Source organism: Choloepus didactylus, chromosome 20 (genome assembly GCF_015220235.1).
Source record: "Choloepus didactylus isolate mChoDid1 chromosome 20, mChoDid1.pri, whole genome shotgun sequence".
Classification (NCBI taxonomy): Eukaryota; Metazoa; Chordata; class Mammalia; order Pilosa; family Megalonychidae; genus Choloepus; species Choloepus didactylus.
The window spans coordinates 23488883-23506795 of record NC_051326.1 but is presented as its reverse complement, the minus strand read 5'-3'; the positions used below and the strand labels follow the sequence as shown (position 1 = coordinate 23506795).

At 42.6% G+C, this 17913-nt stretch overlaps 1 protein-coding gene across 11 annotated transcripts in view; it reads right to left on the bottom strand.

The window, feature by feature from the left end:
- CSGALNACT1 (chondroitin sulfate N-acetylgalactosaminyltransferase 1) overlaps positions 1-17913 on the bottom strand; it is a 369285-nt gene that overhangs the window by 73371 nt on the left and 278001 nt on the right. For 9 of the 11 annotated variants that reach the window (XM_037812685.1, XM_037812686.1, XM_037812683.1 and 6 more), the window contains one exon: positions 14683-15611. In XM_037812685.1, the coding sequence (XP_037668613.1) occupies positions 14683-15316 (634 nt within the window). In that variant the 5' untranslated portion in view covers positions 15317-15611. Of the gene's footprint in view, positions 1-14682; positions 15612-16231; positions 16398-17913 lie in introns of those variants that run through there. The other 2 variants (XM_037812690.1, XM_037812689.1) reach the window with 2 other exon arrangements.

Below are 17913 nucleotides of genomic sequence, written 5' to 3'. Positions count from 1 at the left end.
ACATTCCTCCCCGGGAGTCATATTCCACGTTGCCAGGGAGATTCACTCCCCTGGGTGTCTGATCCCACGTAGGGGGGAGGGCAGTGATTTCACCTTTCAAGTTGGCTTAGCCAGAGAGAGAGGGCCACATCTGAGCAACAAAGAGGCATTCGGGAGGAGGCTCTTAGGCACAAATATAGGGAGGCCTAGCCTCTCCTTTGCAGCAACCATCTTCCCAAGGGTAAAACTTATGGTAGAGGGCTCAACCCAGGAGATGGTACTTTTACACACAATTTCTAGCTGTACGTGTTCTAACTGAAGCTCCTATCCACAACTCAAATGGCCAAAACAAGCAAAATTCTGCTTCAAGCTGAGAAAAATGACCAATTGCCTCTGTGGACTAATTACCACCACAGGCCACATGGGCCAGCTGCCTTCACAGTCCACCTGTTCTCTGGATGTCCCCCCAAATCTGTAACTTCTGGGGCTCAAGGAGAAGTGCCAGTAACATTCAGAAACAAACCATGACCAATAGCCTTGCATCCCACCTAACTTTCCAGCACACGGAGCAACACTAACTCAGGCAGGCTAAATATACGGCACCCAATACAGACCACGTTACAGAAGGGAAGAGGCTGCGTTTGGGAGGCGGCTGCAGTTCCCACTGGTTTTCACAACCCCGCTGCAAAGCATATTTTTGGAAAAGAAGGGAAAAGGGAGAGACAGGCTAAAAAAGAAAGAAAAAGTACCGTTGACAGTAGGGTCTTTTTTTGAAAGGAAAGAAGAGGTGTCTTGTTCTCTTTCCCCCTGCCACTTAAAACTCCTATTCATCTTATAGGAGATTCTGGAGAGCTAAGAAAACGAAGTTAAAACGCAGTGTAGGATGCCCTTGGCAAACGGACTCTGAGAGCAAGCGCGGGGGCTGCTGGCATCTCAGCCAGAAGCAGGTGCCACCAAACCGTTGTTGAGGCGCCACAAGGAACCAGAGCCACCGTTCTGCAGACCTCATTGCTGAGGGTCAACCTGCAGCCACTCAGCATTTTACTCTGAGCTCTTCCTTCTGGCACAGAGACCGGCGACCGGTCACAATCAAGGCAGAAAAGGAACACACGGCACAGAAAACCTTTGTTCAAACTTCTCCAAGAGGCTGATAATTACCTTCCTAAAAATACCCCTTTGCCTCTGAGCGCTGCTACCTCCATCCAGTCTTGCCTTTCATAGGAAAGACTGGTCAAGACTGAGAAAGTGACCTGAATTTTTTTTCCCCTTCTTGATTCTGCAGATGGACGAGGCAGCAAGAAAAAAAGTCCACTGATGATACCATCTTAAATTCTGTCTCTTCAACTGCCAGATTTCCTCACTTTTGCAAAGTCAAAATACCATTTTCTTTTTCTTTTTTTAGTCACATCAACACGATTTAAGCATTGTTGTATCTTTATGTTAAGGATGAGTAACAGATTTTCAAAGTGGAACATTTGGAAAACACATCGTAATTCCACCTCTCGGAAAAAATGATAAATACTTTGATACAGTATTTTCATCCTCTCAATCTTTTTTCTTTATCTAGAAAAATAGATATAACCTTATAATTAGTTTCACAATTACAATCATAGTTTTTCTCATAGCATAGTCTTTGCCACGTGTTACTTAATATTTGTTGAATAAATGTTTTTTAGTTGCTGCACAATGTTCCACTTTATAGATACTGTATAATTTTACCAGTCTCCTCTTGTTATATTTGGGTGGTTTCTAATTTTTAACTATTATAAATACTTCTATGATGAATATTCTAAATATAAATATTCATGGACATCTGAGAATACATTTCCAGAAATGTCTGAGAATACATTTCCAGAAATGAAACTACTGGGAAAACGTATGAACATTTTAAAGGCCCTTGATACAAATTACCTTACAGAATGGCTAGAGTGATTTATATACCCATCAATAAATAAAATGTTCATTTCATCTCACCTTCACCAATACCATGTATTGTCATCTTAAGTGTTGCAATTTAATATTGTACTTTTGTTTTAATTGTTATCTATTTCTCAGTTAAGAAAGATTGAACAAAAAAAAAAAGAAAAGAAAAATTGAACACTGTTTCATGTGTATACCAAATACTTCTATCTCCTCTTTGTGATGTTTGGACTGAAGTTTAGGCAAGAACTTGGTGTCATGTTCATGCGTATCATTAATGAAATGTAGTAAGGTCTCTTTAAGTTTCATTTTTAGCATTTCACATAAGTCTCTCTGTTGTCCAATAACTTTGCAAAAGATGTGTGTGACTGATTTTGAATAAATTTGGTGCATAACTGAAGAGTACCAAGACATACTTTTATGTTCCACATATTTTATATGAGGCCATACAGTCTACAATTTTTCATGAATGCCAATGCAATTTAGTTTGTGAGTAGAAGTTACAGAGATTAATGATTCCATTAAACACAGAGGGAAGGCCAACGTCCATGCTGTACTATTAATAAACTCTACTTATTTATTGACCATAAACATATTCATAATTTGAGGAGATTCAGCCATGAACTTGAAAATGAGTAACTTGTTTAAACTAGCGAGAATCCTCTAGAAAATGTGTAGAAAGTTACAGGATTTATGTTGTAAAATACTAGCTACGTGGAAGCTTGAGGGCTCCTTTTCAGAGAAGCACAGACCCACTTATCACTCGGCTCTCATCCTGAGATCTATCAACACACCTTGGGCTGGGCCTGGCATGCAGGAGACATTCAATAAAGGTTTGTGGAATAAGTAATTATCCCGGTGTGGCAAACTCACTCAACCATCCAGATTCCAGCACACTGTTCCTGGCTCCTGATTAGGACTGCATCTCCTGCCCGTTTTCCGGTTTCAGGTTTGAACCCCACCCTCTAACCACACCTGGCCCCTTGAACTCGGTGCCCGTTCCCCGTGCTTGGGTCCTGCCTGACAACTGGTGCTGAGCCTTGCCAGCGTCAGGTCTAATTCCCTAGACTCACTTGGTTTTGCCCTAAAGGGTTTCATGAAAATGGCATATCCCATTTCAACACCAACTGGAGGCCCAGCTGTGTTTGAGTCTTGCAGCTGCTCCCACCTGCCAGCCCAGGGCCGGGGCTCAACCACCCACCCAGCCATGGCATACACACTTTCAGTTATCATGCCTGAAGGTTTAGCAGCAAACTAGTGACAGTATGTTTGAAAAATTACTTCCAAACTGGAGATTCATCTTTATGGTAATCAGCTGACTATGATCAAAAACATGAAAAGAGAGATTTTTCATATTTTGATCTGTTGAATTAATCTTATAGTAAAAATAAGATTCATGTCTTCATCTTTCAGGCTCAGCCCCTCCTCCTCTGCCCAGTATATTTACATAGCTTCATCTTACAAAAGAACAATATGATTTAGCACTCACAAAACTGGGGAAGAGATTTGGCATTAATAAATCCTGGAGCTGCCTTATACTTTAAAAAAAAAAAAATGATATAAATAAATATGTTCAAAATAGCTTCTTCATTAAATACTATGCAAATGAGTCTATGAAAAAGCCTAGAATTCTATGGTTAAACCTAAAGAATTACAATCTCCTGAACATATTTAGCATCCTCCTAGCCTAATTCACTGCAATCACCTCAGTTTGGGTGCCCAGATCTGTTCACCCCAACTATCTTTAAAGCCTTTTAATTAGTCTCCCTGACTTCACTCTCTTTTTTTGTTTTGAGGACAGAGATTATTTTAAAAAAGCTTTATGGAGATATAATTCACGGGCATATAATTCACTCACTTAATGTGTACAATTCAATGTTTTTTTTTCAAATACTCACAGGTTGTGCAACCATCACCATAATCTAATTTTAGAGCATTTTCATCACCCCAAAAAGAAACCTGATACCTATTAGCAGTCATTCCCTATCCCGTCCCCAACCCGTCTACCTGGAGCCCTAGGAAACTACGAATTTACTTTCTATCTCTGTAGACATTCTGGATATTTCATATAAATGGAATCATACAATATTTGGTCTTTTCTTACTGGTTTCCTTCACTTAGATACACGTTGTAGCATGTATCAGTGCCTCATTTCTTTTATTGCTGAATAATTTTCCATTATATGGCTATAACACATTTTACATATCCAGTCATCAGTTGATGGGCATTTGGGTTGTTTCCACTTTTTTTGGCTATCATGAATAATGCTTCCATGAACATTTGTGCACAAGGTTTTGTGTGGATGCATGTTTTCATTTCTCTTTCTTTGATAGATACTTTGGAGTAGAATTGCTGGGTTATATGGTAACTCTACATTTAAATTTTTGAATAACTTCCAAACTGCTTTCCAAATCTGTCTCCACTCTTAACCCCCTGAAATATACCCTCTACATTGCTATCAGAGTGACCCAGCTAGAAAGCAAATCTAACCAGGACAGACCCCTTATTTAAAATGGTCAATAGCTCCACATGCTCTGTAGGATAAACTACAAATCCTTAGAGAGCATACAAAACCCTTGATAATCTCCCTTCTGCCTAATTCTTCAGGGTAGTCACCTTGCCCCACACCTTCTCCTACCTCTTTTTAACACTCCAGCATTATCTGATTACCTGTAGTTCTTTGACCAACCTCTTGCATGCCCCCCTGGTTTATCCAGGCTATTCCTGCCACCTAAAAGACTCCTCGCCACCACCAAAACACCACACACACACACACACACACACACACACACACACACACACACGTAGCATTAACCAATTCTTATTCATCTTTCAAAACACTGCTCAAGGGTAGCCTTCCTGACCATCCCCCCATAGGACTAATTCTTGACCCCTGTACCACTTATTTAATGTAGGAGCCTGTGCCGATGCTCCCTGTGTACTCGGGTGTCTCTCTCACTGGACGCTGGGGCTTTTGAGGGAGCAGGGACAATGTCTGACCATGCCCATCCCCAGCATTAACAGTGCCTGGTGCATAGGAGACGTCCAGTAAATGAATGGAGACCAGTGAAGAGCCAAGTCCTTAGAAATCTCAGAACATAAATCTCACTGTATCCCATTACATATCTATTCCTACATTTAATGAGCTAAGTGGTTTCAATTGGCACTTAACTAATTACCTCTTCCTGCAATTTAATTTCATCTGTCTCTGTTCTCTAGAACCAGAATCCTCCCTACGAAAACCTGGAGATGAAAGCAACTCTCAGAATTGTACTTTCCATACCAATTGGTAAAGCAAACGTAACAGTCCAGAGCCTATGCTTACTTTAAGTCTAGGAATGTCTATTCTTTCCCTTGGTCCAGGTCCCACAGTAAAACCAGGAGACTGAAGGCAGAGGGAGAGCCCGGCAGGAGTTAAGGCAAGCACTGCCACAGATGGAGCCACTCTTCTTATAGTTCATTCCTCTCCCACTTCAGTTCCTTTTGGTTCTTCAATGGGAATAAAGTCATCCTGGCAAAAGGCTCAGCAGAGCTTTCACTCTGAAGAAGAACGAGCTCAAATCTCTCTGTGGCTGTCGACTTCTGAGCAGCAACCTCAATGGCAACAGATGGAAGGATGCGTCACAAACCCTGTCTCTTGATTACAGACAAAATAATCTCATCACTGCTGTCCATATGCTCCCTTTCTCTGGGTAAATCAGATAGATTCTGACTTATGGTGTAGAGAAACATCAGCTGCAGCTGGCAGCTACATTTACCATGCAAGGAAACACAGGGAGGCCCTCCTCTATGTACAAATGGGTTGTGTTCAAAAGTTAATTTGAAAGTCACTCCAAAGGCACATACACACTATTATCTGTGGTCGTGAAGCCCGCTGACCAAGTCCACTCTTTAACCCATTCTGTGCCTGTGGTATAGCATTTGTAGTGCTGTCTAAATCTGACCAAGCAAATAACAGCAAAAGTTATTCAAAATTATAATTTCAGAAGTCAGAATGACATCCCCACAAAGGGCACCGGGAGAGGGGACTCTCCCTTCCCCTGGTGCAGGTGGGGACTGGGGACAAGGGATCACTAAGGCACTAGCGATGCCTCCTGGCAGAAAACACTGGCCCCAGCCGGTGGGGACGGGCACAGGAAAGGGAAGGAAGCCCCTGGGAGTGCCTGGGACACAGCCCCAGGGGAAAGAGCATGAGAGGATTCCACAGGAGGTGCTTACCCTGCTGGGGTTTTAAAGTCATGACTTTATTTCCTGACCAGGAGTTTGTGAAAGGTGGTGGTAAACAGATGGGGCAGCAGACGGAGGCACTTCAGCCACCAGTGTGTCTCCAGGCCTGCGGGGAGGGGAGATCAAAGGGGGAGAGCTGAGGTAGGAACAAAATATTACCTTTTACCACCTTTTGACTCCCCGAATCCAGCTAATGTAGGGCTTGTATCGACACCAGAATGGGACATAGGGTGTTCTAGGTAGACTGTGTGGAAGGAAGAAAGGAATGGAAAATAATAACCCTCGGCAGTGAGGAAGACAGGGATTATGCCACACCTCCAGTGTGGGGCAGCATTCTTAAAGAATATATAAGGGATATAAACATAAGTTATAAATTGTCATAATCAGAATAATTTTATTTTTTATGATAATGACATTTAAGAGAAGAAATCCTGGTGCTCAATATTTATAACAGTAAAAATCAGATAAAGAAAGGAGTATGGTACAAGATGGGGTTTTAAGAAATGACGGCATTTCTTTGATTGTGATCATAGAATATAGACCATGGGATCTGAGGTTTTCACTCAAAGTAAATCTTCTAAAAACGGACTTCCATATAAGAATGTTACTACAACATTCCCACTCCTAAGTAAAAACAATGGGATTCAGTGCAATTCAGATCTTTTAAACTGCTGGATTGTGCATGATGGCTGAGACTAGGTTGTGAGAACAGGTTATTGATTTGTAGTCATGGAAGCAGACAAAGTAATCAATAGGTTTTAAAGGATAATTTTAAAAAGTGGTTTCAGACTCTGCTTTTACTCCAGGATCAAGTGAGCTGGAAGCATGGCTTACAATGAAAAGCAGCCAGACTAACTTCAAATTCAAGACTTTTTTCTTTTTTTTTTAAACTCATTAGAGAGCTCAGGTCACAGGGCAAAGTCTGAGGACAGATGGGCACCTGCAGGGAGAGGCAAGACATAAGCACCCACTTACCTGGGTAGATTCATCCAGACACTAGTGACAAGAGCTGACCTGGAATACGTAACAAAATGATGAAGGCTGAGTGCAGGCTGGCAGGACAGTATAAAACCCCTGGGGCTGCAGATTGGGGAATCTGTACCCTCTTGCAGGCTCTTTCTTCAGGAAACTCCCTGGGTGCTCACAGAAAAGATGAGAAAGAGCCGTAAGCAAGTGCCCATGTGGTGCAGGTTTGGGGAAGACAGCCAAGGCAAGAAACTCTGCCTGGACCTTTCCTCTATCTCCCCTATACGGACCCCAAACCTTACTCATGGGTGAGAGAGCAACCAACATCCTCAACCTCCGGTGTTAGGGAGCACTCTTTGCAGCCAGGGAAAGGGTGGGGGGTGGGGGGATGCTTTATTCCTGGGCGTGGAGCAAGAGAACACTCCCAGGACACGGTGGTGCCCGTCTAACACTGAAGTTTAGTCCGAGCATCACAGACTACCCCAGCCTCCACCGCCCTGCACAGCTGAGCCAGCTAGCTTTGAGCAACAGCAGAATATCACTGGTAGTGGGACAAGAGAGGAACAAGAAGTGCAGGAATGCTCTCTGAGGTACATGCAAAGAGATAACCTAAAATGCAGGGCTGAAAAGACATCGCTCAGGCAAAACAACCTCCACCCTGAACACAAGACTTCACTAGAGCAACGTGAAGCCTGTGGTGCACTAAGGACAATCACAACGACAAACCTCAAACCCAGCCCAATTTCTTGCTAGATTAATTCATCATCTACCATCCTCCTGCCCTCCCCCCACTAGAGATCTAGCAGAAGAAAAAGCGTGCCCATTACCACAGAAAAAAACATTATTTATCTCAGTTTCTACTATCCTAACACAAGACATCTAGCTTTCAAGGAAAATTAAGAGTAATAGGAAAAGGCAAGAAAAAATCCAAGAGACAAAGTAATCATCAAAACCAGACTCAGCTATGGCACAGATGCTAGAACTATCTGGCAGAAATTTAAAATAACTATGATTCATATTTTAAAGGCTCTAATGGAAAAAATGTACAACATACAAAATCAGATGGGTAAATTCAACAGAGAGATGGACGATATAAAGATCAAATGGAAATGCTAGACATGAAGAACACAGTAATAAAGATGAAGAATGCCTTTGGCGGGCTCATCAGCAGACTTGTCTCTGCTCAGGAAAGAAGCCATTAACTTGAAGACGGGTCAATAAAAATTACCCAAACTGAACACAAGGAGAAAAACAAAAGGGAAGCAAAACAAAACAAAACTAAGAGACTGTCAAACCGAGTAACATGCATAATAGGAATTCTGGATGAAGAAAGAAGGAACGGTGTTGGGGACTGAATCATATCCCCCATAAAGACATAATCAAGTCCTAACTCCCAGTCCTGGGGATGAGAGCCCATCTGTGAATAGAGCCTTTGAAGATGCTACTAGTTAAGGTGCCCAAGCTGAACGAGGGGGGCCTTGATCTCATATGGCTGAAAGCCTTAGAAACAAAGGGAATTGGCCATGGAAGGAGAAACCAGAGGAGGAGGAAGAAAGAGACGGACTGCACTGTGATGGAGATATAGACTGTACTCCCAGCAGAGGGTTACAGACTCTGGAGAAAATACCACCTGCAGGTATCTCGATGTTGGACTTCTGGCCTCCAAAACTTGGAACAATAAGTCCCTTTTGTGTAAACCAACCCATTCTGTGGCATTTGACAGCAGCCCTGGAAAACGAAGACAACTGGAGCGAAAAAACATTTAAAGTCATACTGAGTGAGAAGGTGAGAATTTCCGTAAATGAATGACAGACGGTCCTACTCACCCTTCAAGGTGCAACTCTGGTCCCAACTCCTCCTAAGCCTTCCCTGACAATCAGCTCAGCTTTGCCACCAGTACTGAAGTCCCCTGCAATGATACTCCATTCCCCACACTGAGCCCTCAGTCATCCTGGGTTGTATCTCCCCGTGCATGTCATAAGGTACTTCAAGCCTGAGACCAGGCATCACCCTCCTTTCACAGCTACCAAAAGGCCTGGGGGTGTCAGAATTCACAGCAGTTATCCCACATATGCAAGCTGATCCTCATCCATGATCCTAAAGCTGGGGGTCTGGAAAGAGAGCTATAGATCCTCTTCTATAAACACAGCCTCCTACTCAATGCAGTTCAAAAGGGTTAAGTCTGAGTGGCCGCACCTGCCACGCCAACAGGGCTGTCCACTGCAGTAAAGTGGGCCACTGCCTGCTTATCTCACACGGAGAACAGGCCCTTCCAATTTGTGCGGGACCCCAGTGCAAGCTCTTCTCTCCATTGAGCCTTTCCTGACTACTCCAGCTAAAGCCAAATTCCTCCAGCATCCCGTAACATCACACAAATTCTCTCTTACAACAAATACTTAATATGAAACATAAGCCAAAAAGAACAGTGATACCTCAATTCAAAATAATCCTCTGGGAACTAAACTGTTTTGAATAAGGATAATAAAAAATAACAATAAGAGTAACAACATCAATAAAGTCACCACAATTCGCAAAGTCAGACCTGCTGGCTTCTGCAGTCTTACGACAAAACATCAGAATACAAGTCAGATTTGCCCCGGCCCGTTGACAGTAAACAGAGCCGACCCTTGGCAAAGAAGTCAGTCTTCTAATTCTAGATTCCTCTCTCTTTCCCTCTCCCTCCTGCCTCCTCAACCTGGGGGGCAGGGTCAGCTACATGATTTGCAGGGTCCAGTGTAAAGTGAAAATGAGGACCCCATCGTTCTGGGCTTATTAAGAGTTTCACAACGGTGACAGTAGAGTGTCAAATCCAGCACAGAGCCTCTCTGGCTGCAGGGCCCTGTGCAACTGCACAGGTTGCACGCCTGTGAAGCCGGCCCTGGTGGAGGGCCCTGGCCATTGGAACCCTTCCCACTCCTCAGAAATTCAAGGCTGGGCCACTTTCTTTTTCTCCACCACCTCTGGGAAGGATTCACTCTGCAAGGTATGGCCTCAAACAATTTATTTGCAGTTAGGCCTCTTACCTTTAATTTCAGTATAAAAAGCATTTCCTCCTCAAAAGAATTTAAACCATCAGCAAGTAAATGAGGCAATTTGAGGGAGGCAGTGGGATATAAGGGACAGGCGAGGTGACAGGAACCCAGCCTCAAACAGGCTGGCTTGGGAACACCAACAGTAAACCGCTGTGGTTGTGCCAGTGCACAGCGAGGTGAGGGATGGGCACAAGGACTCTCCTGAGTTCTGTCGTCCTCTCTTCCCTGAAGATACTGCCTGAGAATTCCAAGGGCCAACTCAGGTCCTGCCCAGCCAGACTTTCTGTTCTTCCCTCTGAACCCCAAATGTGGGTCAGGCTCACCCACTATTCTGAATCCTTGCTCTCCCTTATTTCTGCACCAAGATGTCCATATGCTCCCCAAATTCCCAGAAATGCACCCGTATGCCTGCCTTACTATTTCTACCCCAAGTCACAAAGCTGTTGGCCAAGAAGCCTATTGCTGAAATGCCCTCTGAGGAAAGCAACCATTTCCTATCCTCCACAGTCCCTTGCACGTAGCTCACCAAGCACCCAGAACCTCGGAGCTGTATCTGACTTGTCTAGGAAGGCTTCAGCAAAATGGCGGCACAGGGTCCCTTAGAGGTAGTTACATGATGATACATAAACAACAAAAGTCAAAAACTCAGTATCTTTACTCCTTGCCTTAGCTTCCCAGAAAGAATGAGGTCTCAGTTGTAGCGTGCAAGAGGTTGGGGTTTATCTGTGCAGCCTGCACTAAGGTTTTATAGCAATCTCCAAATTCCCTTGTTTAAAAGTGGATCTCAGGATGCCCTCAAAATCTTTGCTTTCTCACCTCGTGGATGATGGCTTGGCTCCAACTCACCTCCAAATCAAGTGAGTGGCATCTGCTCCGCTCTCACTACACCACTATGCCTGCAGAAGCTGGAGGAGGGTAAGCCGCTCAGGCTGGTGAGGAAAAAGTAACCCCACCGTGAAGGAGAAGTTCAAATACTCACAATTCACATTATCAGATGTCTGGATTGCAAAAGAGGAATAAGTCAGAAATCTAAATTGTTTTACAGAATGATGGCAAACAAGAGCTACAATTTAAAAGATAAACTCACAGCCAAAAGTCTGTCACTCATAAGATTTAAATATTAGTCTGTATATTCTATACCCATGGAATAACTAAACCACAAGCATATAGAAAGGAATTTTCTGTTTACATGAAGACGCAAACAATGAAGCATCCTGAAGCACAGGATCTGATCACGTTTCTCTACTTGAATTTTTTTTCCCAGATGGTTGCGGAAAATTAGTGCTATTATATGCGATCCAAGGCAAAATCAGTGCCAATGTAACATCTGGGGAAAGGGAAAAGGAGGAAAATATCATTTTCGAGATAGATGATAATTAAATCAGTGTAGATAAGAAATTAAATAGTCATGAGTATGGTATTCTCCATCTGCAAGCTTCACAGAATTGGAGAAATGGCCTCAGCCAGACCTGACCTTATAAATAATCTATCTCAATTCCTCCTTTTACAGAGGAGGACCCCAGGGGATGGATGGTTTGTTCTAGATCACTCAGCAAAGAAAGTGGCAGAGGATCCCTCAGAGATAGTTGCTTGGCACAGCCATGAATAAAAGAAGTCAAAGGAGTATCCTGGGTTTCAGAGATAAGATAGACTCAAAGGCTGGGTAGGGTACAGCCTTGGAGAACATCTAAATCAAGCCTCTTAACAGATGAGGAAACTGAGTCTCAAGGAGCTTAAGGGTCTTAGTCGAAGTCACGCAGCTACCCATCCTCATCTCATCATGCCACCTGCCTTACAGTCAAAGAAAAAGCTTTCAGTTTTACATAATTATTATTATCTGGAAGCACCACATAGGTTTTATTATTATTATTTTATTACAAAGAATCCCCATCTTCATCAGACTAGTTTAGAGTGCATCAAATGTGTAGCCTTCATTTAGAACTCCCTGCAGATGTGGAATACTCCCACTTCTAACCTAAAAATTGTCCATGGACTTTAACTAAATTGCTCCAACTTTTTAACTATTGAAACCCAATCCCAAAATCATCCTCTCTAAGGTTATGTTTAGAAGAACAAATAAGCTATTTTAAAGATAGATTTCACCCATATAATGTCCCATCAATTGCTCTTACTTATTTGAGAAAACATTTCAAATCAGACCCGCTTCACTCCCTTCTTTTCCTTTAACTGGGTGTAGTTCAAAGAACCATGAACCAGGACTGAGAGGGTCCTCAAATGTAAGTTAGTCCAACCAGCTCTCCGAAGCTGGAATCGTGAGTTAGAACCTCCTGGCCAAGTCGTCATCCAGGTGACGACAGAATTCTTGTATTGACAGAAGTCCCCTTTGTTCTAAAACATCCCATTCCTTTTGACTATTGTGAAAGCTACTCCTTATAGAGAACTTAACTCTACCTCCTGCAGCTCTCTCTGGCTCGTAGAATCTTTCATAGTGCCCCCTTTCCTGAATATAAAAGATTGCCTCGCCGTCTTTTGTGATAAGAAGGAAACAGAATAAAACAAAATAAACTGTGCTGCTTATGACACTGAAATCTGTATAAGCATATTTAAATATATCTATATAAATATACTCTAAATATATTTGTTATATATATGTATATAAAATGACACCAATTTGTTTTAACTTATATATCATATGAAAACAATTGACTATTGGTTAGACTTCCATTGATTTTGGAAGGTCTGCATGGATTTATCTGCCTTAAAATATAGGTTGGTCTAGGTGATGATACTGTGAGATATTGATTATATACTTTGGATGGTTTATATGGTATGTGAATACATCTCAATAAAATTCACAGTTAAAAAAATATATATGTATATATATAGGCTGCATGCTGTATAGGAAAGCAGCACTGAGCAGCTCTCATGGCAGCACCTCTAAGAGAAAATCCGCCACATCTCAAGAGCAAATAAACTGAGGGGCGAGAGGCCTTTGCCACTGCAGATCAAGAAAGACAGGCCTTATGAATTAAGATATTGTACACAGAAAAACAGACAAAGATTTCAGTTAAAGCAGATTGAAAATTACAAGGGCAAACACTCTCAACTGCAGACACTGATCGGTAATCAAGTTCTTTTGAAACTGCTTTTCACGTGGACAGCTCTAGGTGCAACTTCCAGGGCCAGTGGCAAGCAGGACTTTATTTTAACGATTCTCCCTGGGGGTCAGCTAGTACGATAATATATGTGGAAATGTGTCATAAACTGTGAAGCACTGTAAAATGTGATGCTGCACCACATTATATTTTGCACTCTTACTGAGAGCTCACTATGTGCATACACCTGCTAGCTGCTGGGGCAATGTGCTGGGGCATTTTAAGACCTCTTTAAATGAGTTTTTTTAAAAAATCCTGCACACCGAAAGCTTGATCTTGTAATGATTTCTTTACCTGGTCCCAGATATATTAAAAATGAAGGGGAGAAGGCAGAGTATTCTTTGGAAAAATCAAAAACATTAAAAACAACTAAAAATAAAAGATAGTACACTAAAATTGTATGAATTTATACTTCACATATAAAGTGGAAAAAAGCATAAGATAGGAAACTGCCCAAAGAGAACAGGCATACATAGCAGCAGGAGGGTTTTAGATGCCACTAAGGAGAGTGTTTCTAGCATGTCAGATGGTGATATAATTACATAACCAAAGTAGAGAGTGGAGTTAGGTGGGCACGGCTATATTTCTGGGCAAGCTAAAGTAGATTCTATTCAGAAACGAAACAGAGGGGAACAATTAGATGACCTGGAAGGCATTTCCTCTTCCAAATTATTAGTTGATTTTTGAACTAGTAACAAAAGGAAAATTGATAAGAAAATACTAAAGAGCCTTCAAGAAAGTGAACAAGAGGCTTTCAGTTAAGATTAACTAGAATCACAAATTATGACTGGACTGTCCTATGCCATTCGTCACTCCAGTTTTCTTATGGTTCAGGGCATGGAGTCTGCAGCTGGGCTTCCTGGGTTCAAATCCTGGTTCTACCACTTGCTACCTAAGTGATCTTAGGAATTTACTCAATTTATCTGCATCTTCCACTGGGGTCACTGAAAATAAAAGAATTAATAAGTTTAATGCTCTTAAAACAGTGTCTGGCATAGGTAAGCACTATCGTAAGTATCGGCTATTATTTTTCTGTCCGTGGTTATCTGCAGATAACCAGGCCCAGGTCCTAGGAGGAGCTCCTGGGGAAAGGGACAAAATTAAACTTGCCTATCATACTTTGAGATCCAACGTTTTATGCTTACATTCTGTTTTATTTTATTCATGTTTAAAAGCTAAAGCAAGAAGTTCCACCTTCTTCTGCCAAAAAAAAATGAAACTGTCCACTCAATGAATGTGGTTTCCATGAGAAAGTAAGTGGAAACAGATGTTCTTGAAAAATAAAAATCCATGCTATACCTTTGGAGTCGCTCACATAAATCTTTCTCACAGCCACATCCCTAGCCAGCTGCCAGACTGCCATGGCTGATGAACCTGCCCGACACCTGGACCACAGGTGCCTTCTCTTCCACTCTCCCCACCCAATACGCAAACATGCCAACCTTCAATAAAATCGGAGGCCGTGTAAGAACGCTGATTGGGGCTGCTCTCTGCAGGATTGTTCAGGGTCTCCAAGGCCGATTCGATGGCTTCAACCAACTCGTCCCGCTTGTCCTTCCTCACAGGTTTCTCCTCGGGGTGCCGGGTCAGGCCCGTCTCCAGCTGGTACACTTTCTGCAGGGTGAAACTATCGAAAGGCACTGCTGCATACTCGGTGGCCAGCTTGACGCCCGCATGCACCTCCGCCTTGTCCACCTGGGAGTGCAGGAAGGCCAGGAGGTCGGTCTGAGTCTTCTCAGGGCGGGCCCGGTCCATCCCCAGGCCTGCAGCTTCGCTGGCCTGATACTGTACATTCTTGAGCTGCTCGCTCCTCTCCTGGAGCTCGTTCTTGAGCTGTGCTATCTGCCTCTTGAGGCTGCTGATGTAGTTGCGGTGCTGCTCCTCCCACTCCTGCAGGACAGCCTGGTACCCATCTTTCCCTGTGGGGCCATTGGCCCTGGGCAGCCCCAGCTGCTCCTCGTTGCCTTTTGGGGTGCAGGCCAACATGTAGAGGACCGAGATGACACAGCAGAGGAGCACAAGCAAAATCGCCACGCGAGAAATCCAGGCCAGCAGCCCCCGGCGAAGCATCCTCATTCAGGAGTTAGCCATGCGTCCAGAACTGGAGACATCCCAGAATGCCAGGGCCCCGGCGAAGGGCTTCCTTAGACTAGACCACAGGAAGCATGAGTTTGGGGGCCCCTGAGGGCCTTTCATCCATTTCCTTCTACAAAGGGCCCTGTCCCTTGGAGTCAACCACCACGAGGAGCAACTTTCCTACTTCTAAAGGATGATCTTCAAGGCAGAAGCAACGTGTTAATTGAAACCTCCAAGTTTTCACATTAATTCCCATCATAGCCTTCCGGATGTGCAGTACACAACGAAAGAGGACCTGAGAAGAGACACAAATTACAAAAACAATTAATAAAGATAATAACACCCTTATGCTCACTTTGGCAATATTCAACAGACCTCCTATAAGCTTTATGGAAAATGCTATGATAGATGATTAAATATTTTTAAATTGTTTGTAAATCAGAACGCACATGTTTATCAGCAATGCAATGCATAAGAAGAACAAAGGACACAGAAAAGACTGGACAAAAATATGCCAAAATGTTCACAATAATTCTCTCTAAGGGTGATTTTTCGGCTTCGCTATTTTTTCTTTATCTTGTAAATTTTCCTCAATGAGCATACATTATTCTGATGGCTTAAAAGGGAAAAAGCCAAACGTTAGTGACATTGAGATTGCTGGCAGGGGACAACACAGACAATTCTCAGGCAGGGCCTGCCCAGCAGGGGTGGATGCAAAAAGGTGAGCCCCGAATGAAAGTGGGTGCTCGTTCAGGGCAGAGGCCAGACACTAGCTCCAAAGTACTTCTGAGCTTTCGGGTGAGGTGACCGGGGGCACTCAGAAGTTCAAACGTAAATAATAAGATGGCGAAACCTTAAGTGTGATGACATCTTCAGAAAGGATCAGGGGACAGTGGTTGCAGCAAACTCTCTAACCTGCTTGCAGACGGGAAGGATGAGTTTACCAGAGACGGTGATGACGGGGGGAGAAGAGCAGAGCCCAGAAGTCCTGTTCCGTCAGCTCAAACCCCAGGCATGTTTCTGCTCCAGCCTCGATGAGGAATTCTGGGTTGTGGCTGCTCATCAGAACACCCGGAAAGATCGCAGGGCCTTTTGCTCAAATATGTGCACGGCACCTCAACCACAAACCAGAGTGACAAATATGCCACCTGACTCACCTCCTGCACTTCCTCCAGCACCCGTCTCCCTCCCCCAGCTCATCAGGGGCCTCCCCACAGCTCACTATGGGGTGCGCCCTGTGATTAAAAACATCTCAGCTTTGGTATTCAGGCATCCTGCTGTTTTTAATGAAATTTCTCTTTTCCAATTTTCTCCCTTCTTTAATCCCGTTTTCTCATCTCCTCCTATCCACCTTAGCCAGAAAAATAAGTAAATAAAAGAATGATCAATGGAAAATAGATCAAATAAAATCTCTTGTTTAGGGACATTTGAATATAACCTTCCTAGATGCATCTTTCAATATCCCTGCTCTTAAAAGCAAGCTCTGTGAGAGTATCAAGTCTTTGTCATTTTATAAAAACTGGCTGTTTTTAAAAATCCTCATGATAGCCAAATCATTATTTGCATAGTCTTCATCTGACCCAGAAACTCCAAATTCTGGACCAATATCGTTTCACTTATTGTTGGTTTGTCTCATTACGAACTGGGAAAAGGACCCTAGTCAATTAGAAACTTGAGGACCCCAGGCAGGAGAGGGAGAGAGGTGGTCCTCTACCAGTAACTGTAAGCTGAAGATGCAGGGAACAACAACAGTGTCACTAAATACATCCTAATATTCACCCACTATGTTTTATGGCCACGCACAGCAGTTCCACTTCTATTACCCAAGAGAAGTGCCTCTTACAGATTTCACTACGTTATTAAACAGATTACTTCTCAATTTTCCTTAAAAATTCAACACTTAACATTCTCTCTAAGATTTCCCTTGGCCTGAGGATTCTCTCTACTATAATTTAGAACAATACACAGTTATTAGTGCTAAGTTTAAAGTGCATGTTTAGCTCTGGAAGCCTTTGCTGGCTGATGAAAATCTTGGGACTTGTGTAATTACTATAATTCTGTGATTAAAAACATCTCAGTTTTGCTATTCAGGCACCTTGCTGTTTTTAATGAAATCTCTCAGATGAACTCAATTATATCCAAGTATAAAATTACCAGTGAAGACGAGTTATTGTATTCTTCTGCCACTTTAAAGACTTTTACTTTAAGTGGGTTGTCATTAAAGACAAAATAAGCAAATCAAAAAATAAAAATGGAGCATTCAGCACAATTTATTGTGCTATGGAAACTTAAAGCATGCAAACTTTCCAACAGATATTGTTTTCAAAGTGGAAAATATATTTGCATAATAAATTAAAATCATGTAGGTAAACTACAACAATGTAGTACAGCTATGGCTAAAGAAATTTAAAAGTGCAGAATAATCATTTGGGTATTTAAAATCTACTCCAGCTTTCAAAACTCACTAGTGTAAATTTCCAGATTATTTGGTATTTCACTCATTGGGATGTAAAAGAAGAAAAACCACATCCTCAGGAAGAAATGACTTTTTAAAAGAAATAACAAAGTCATAAAAATTGCTGCCAAGGAAGCAGTGA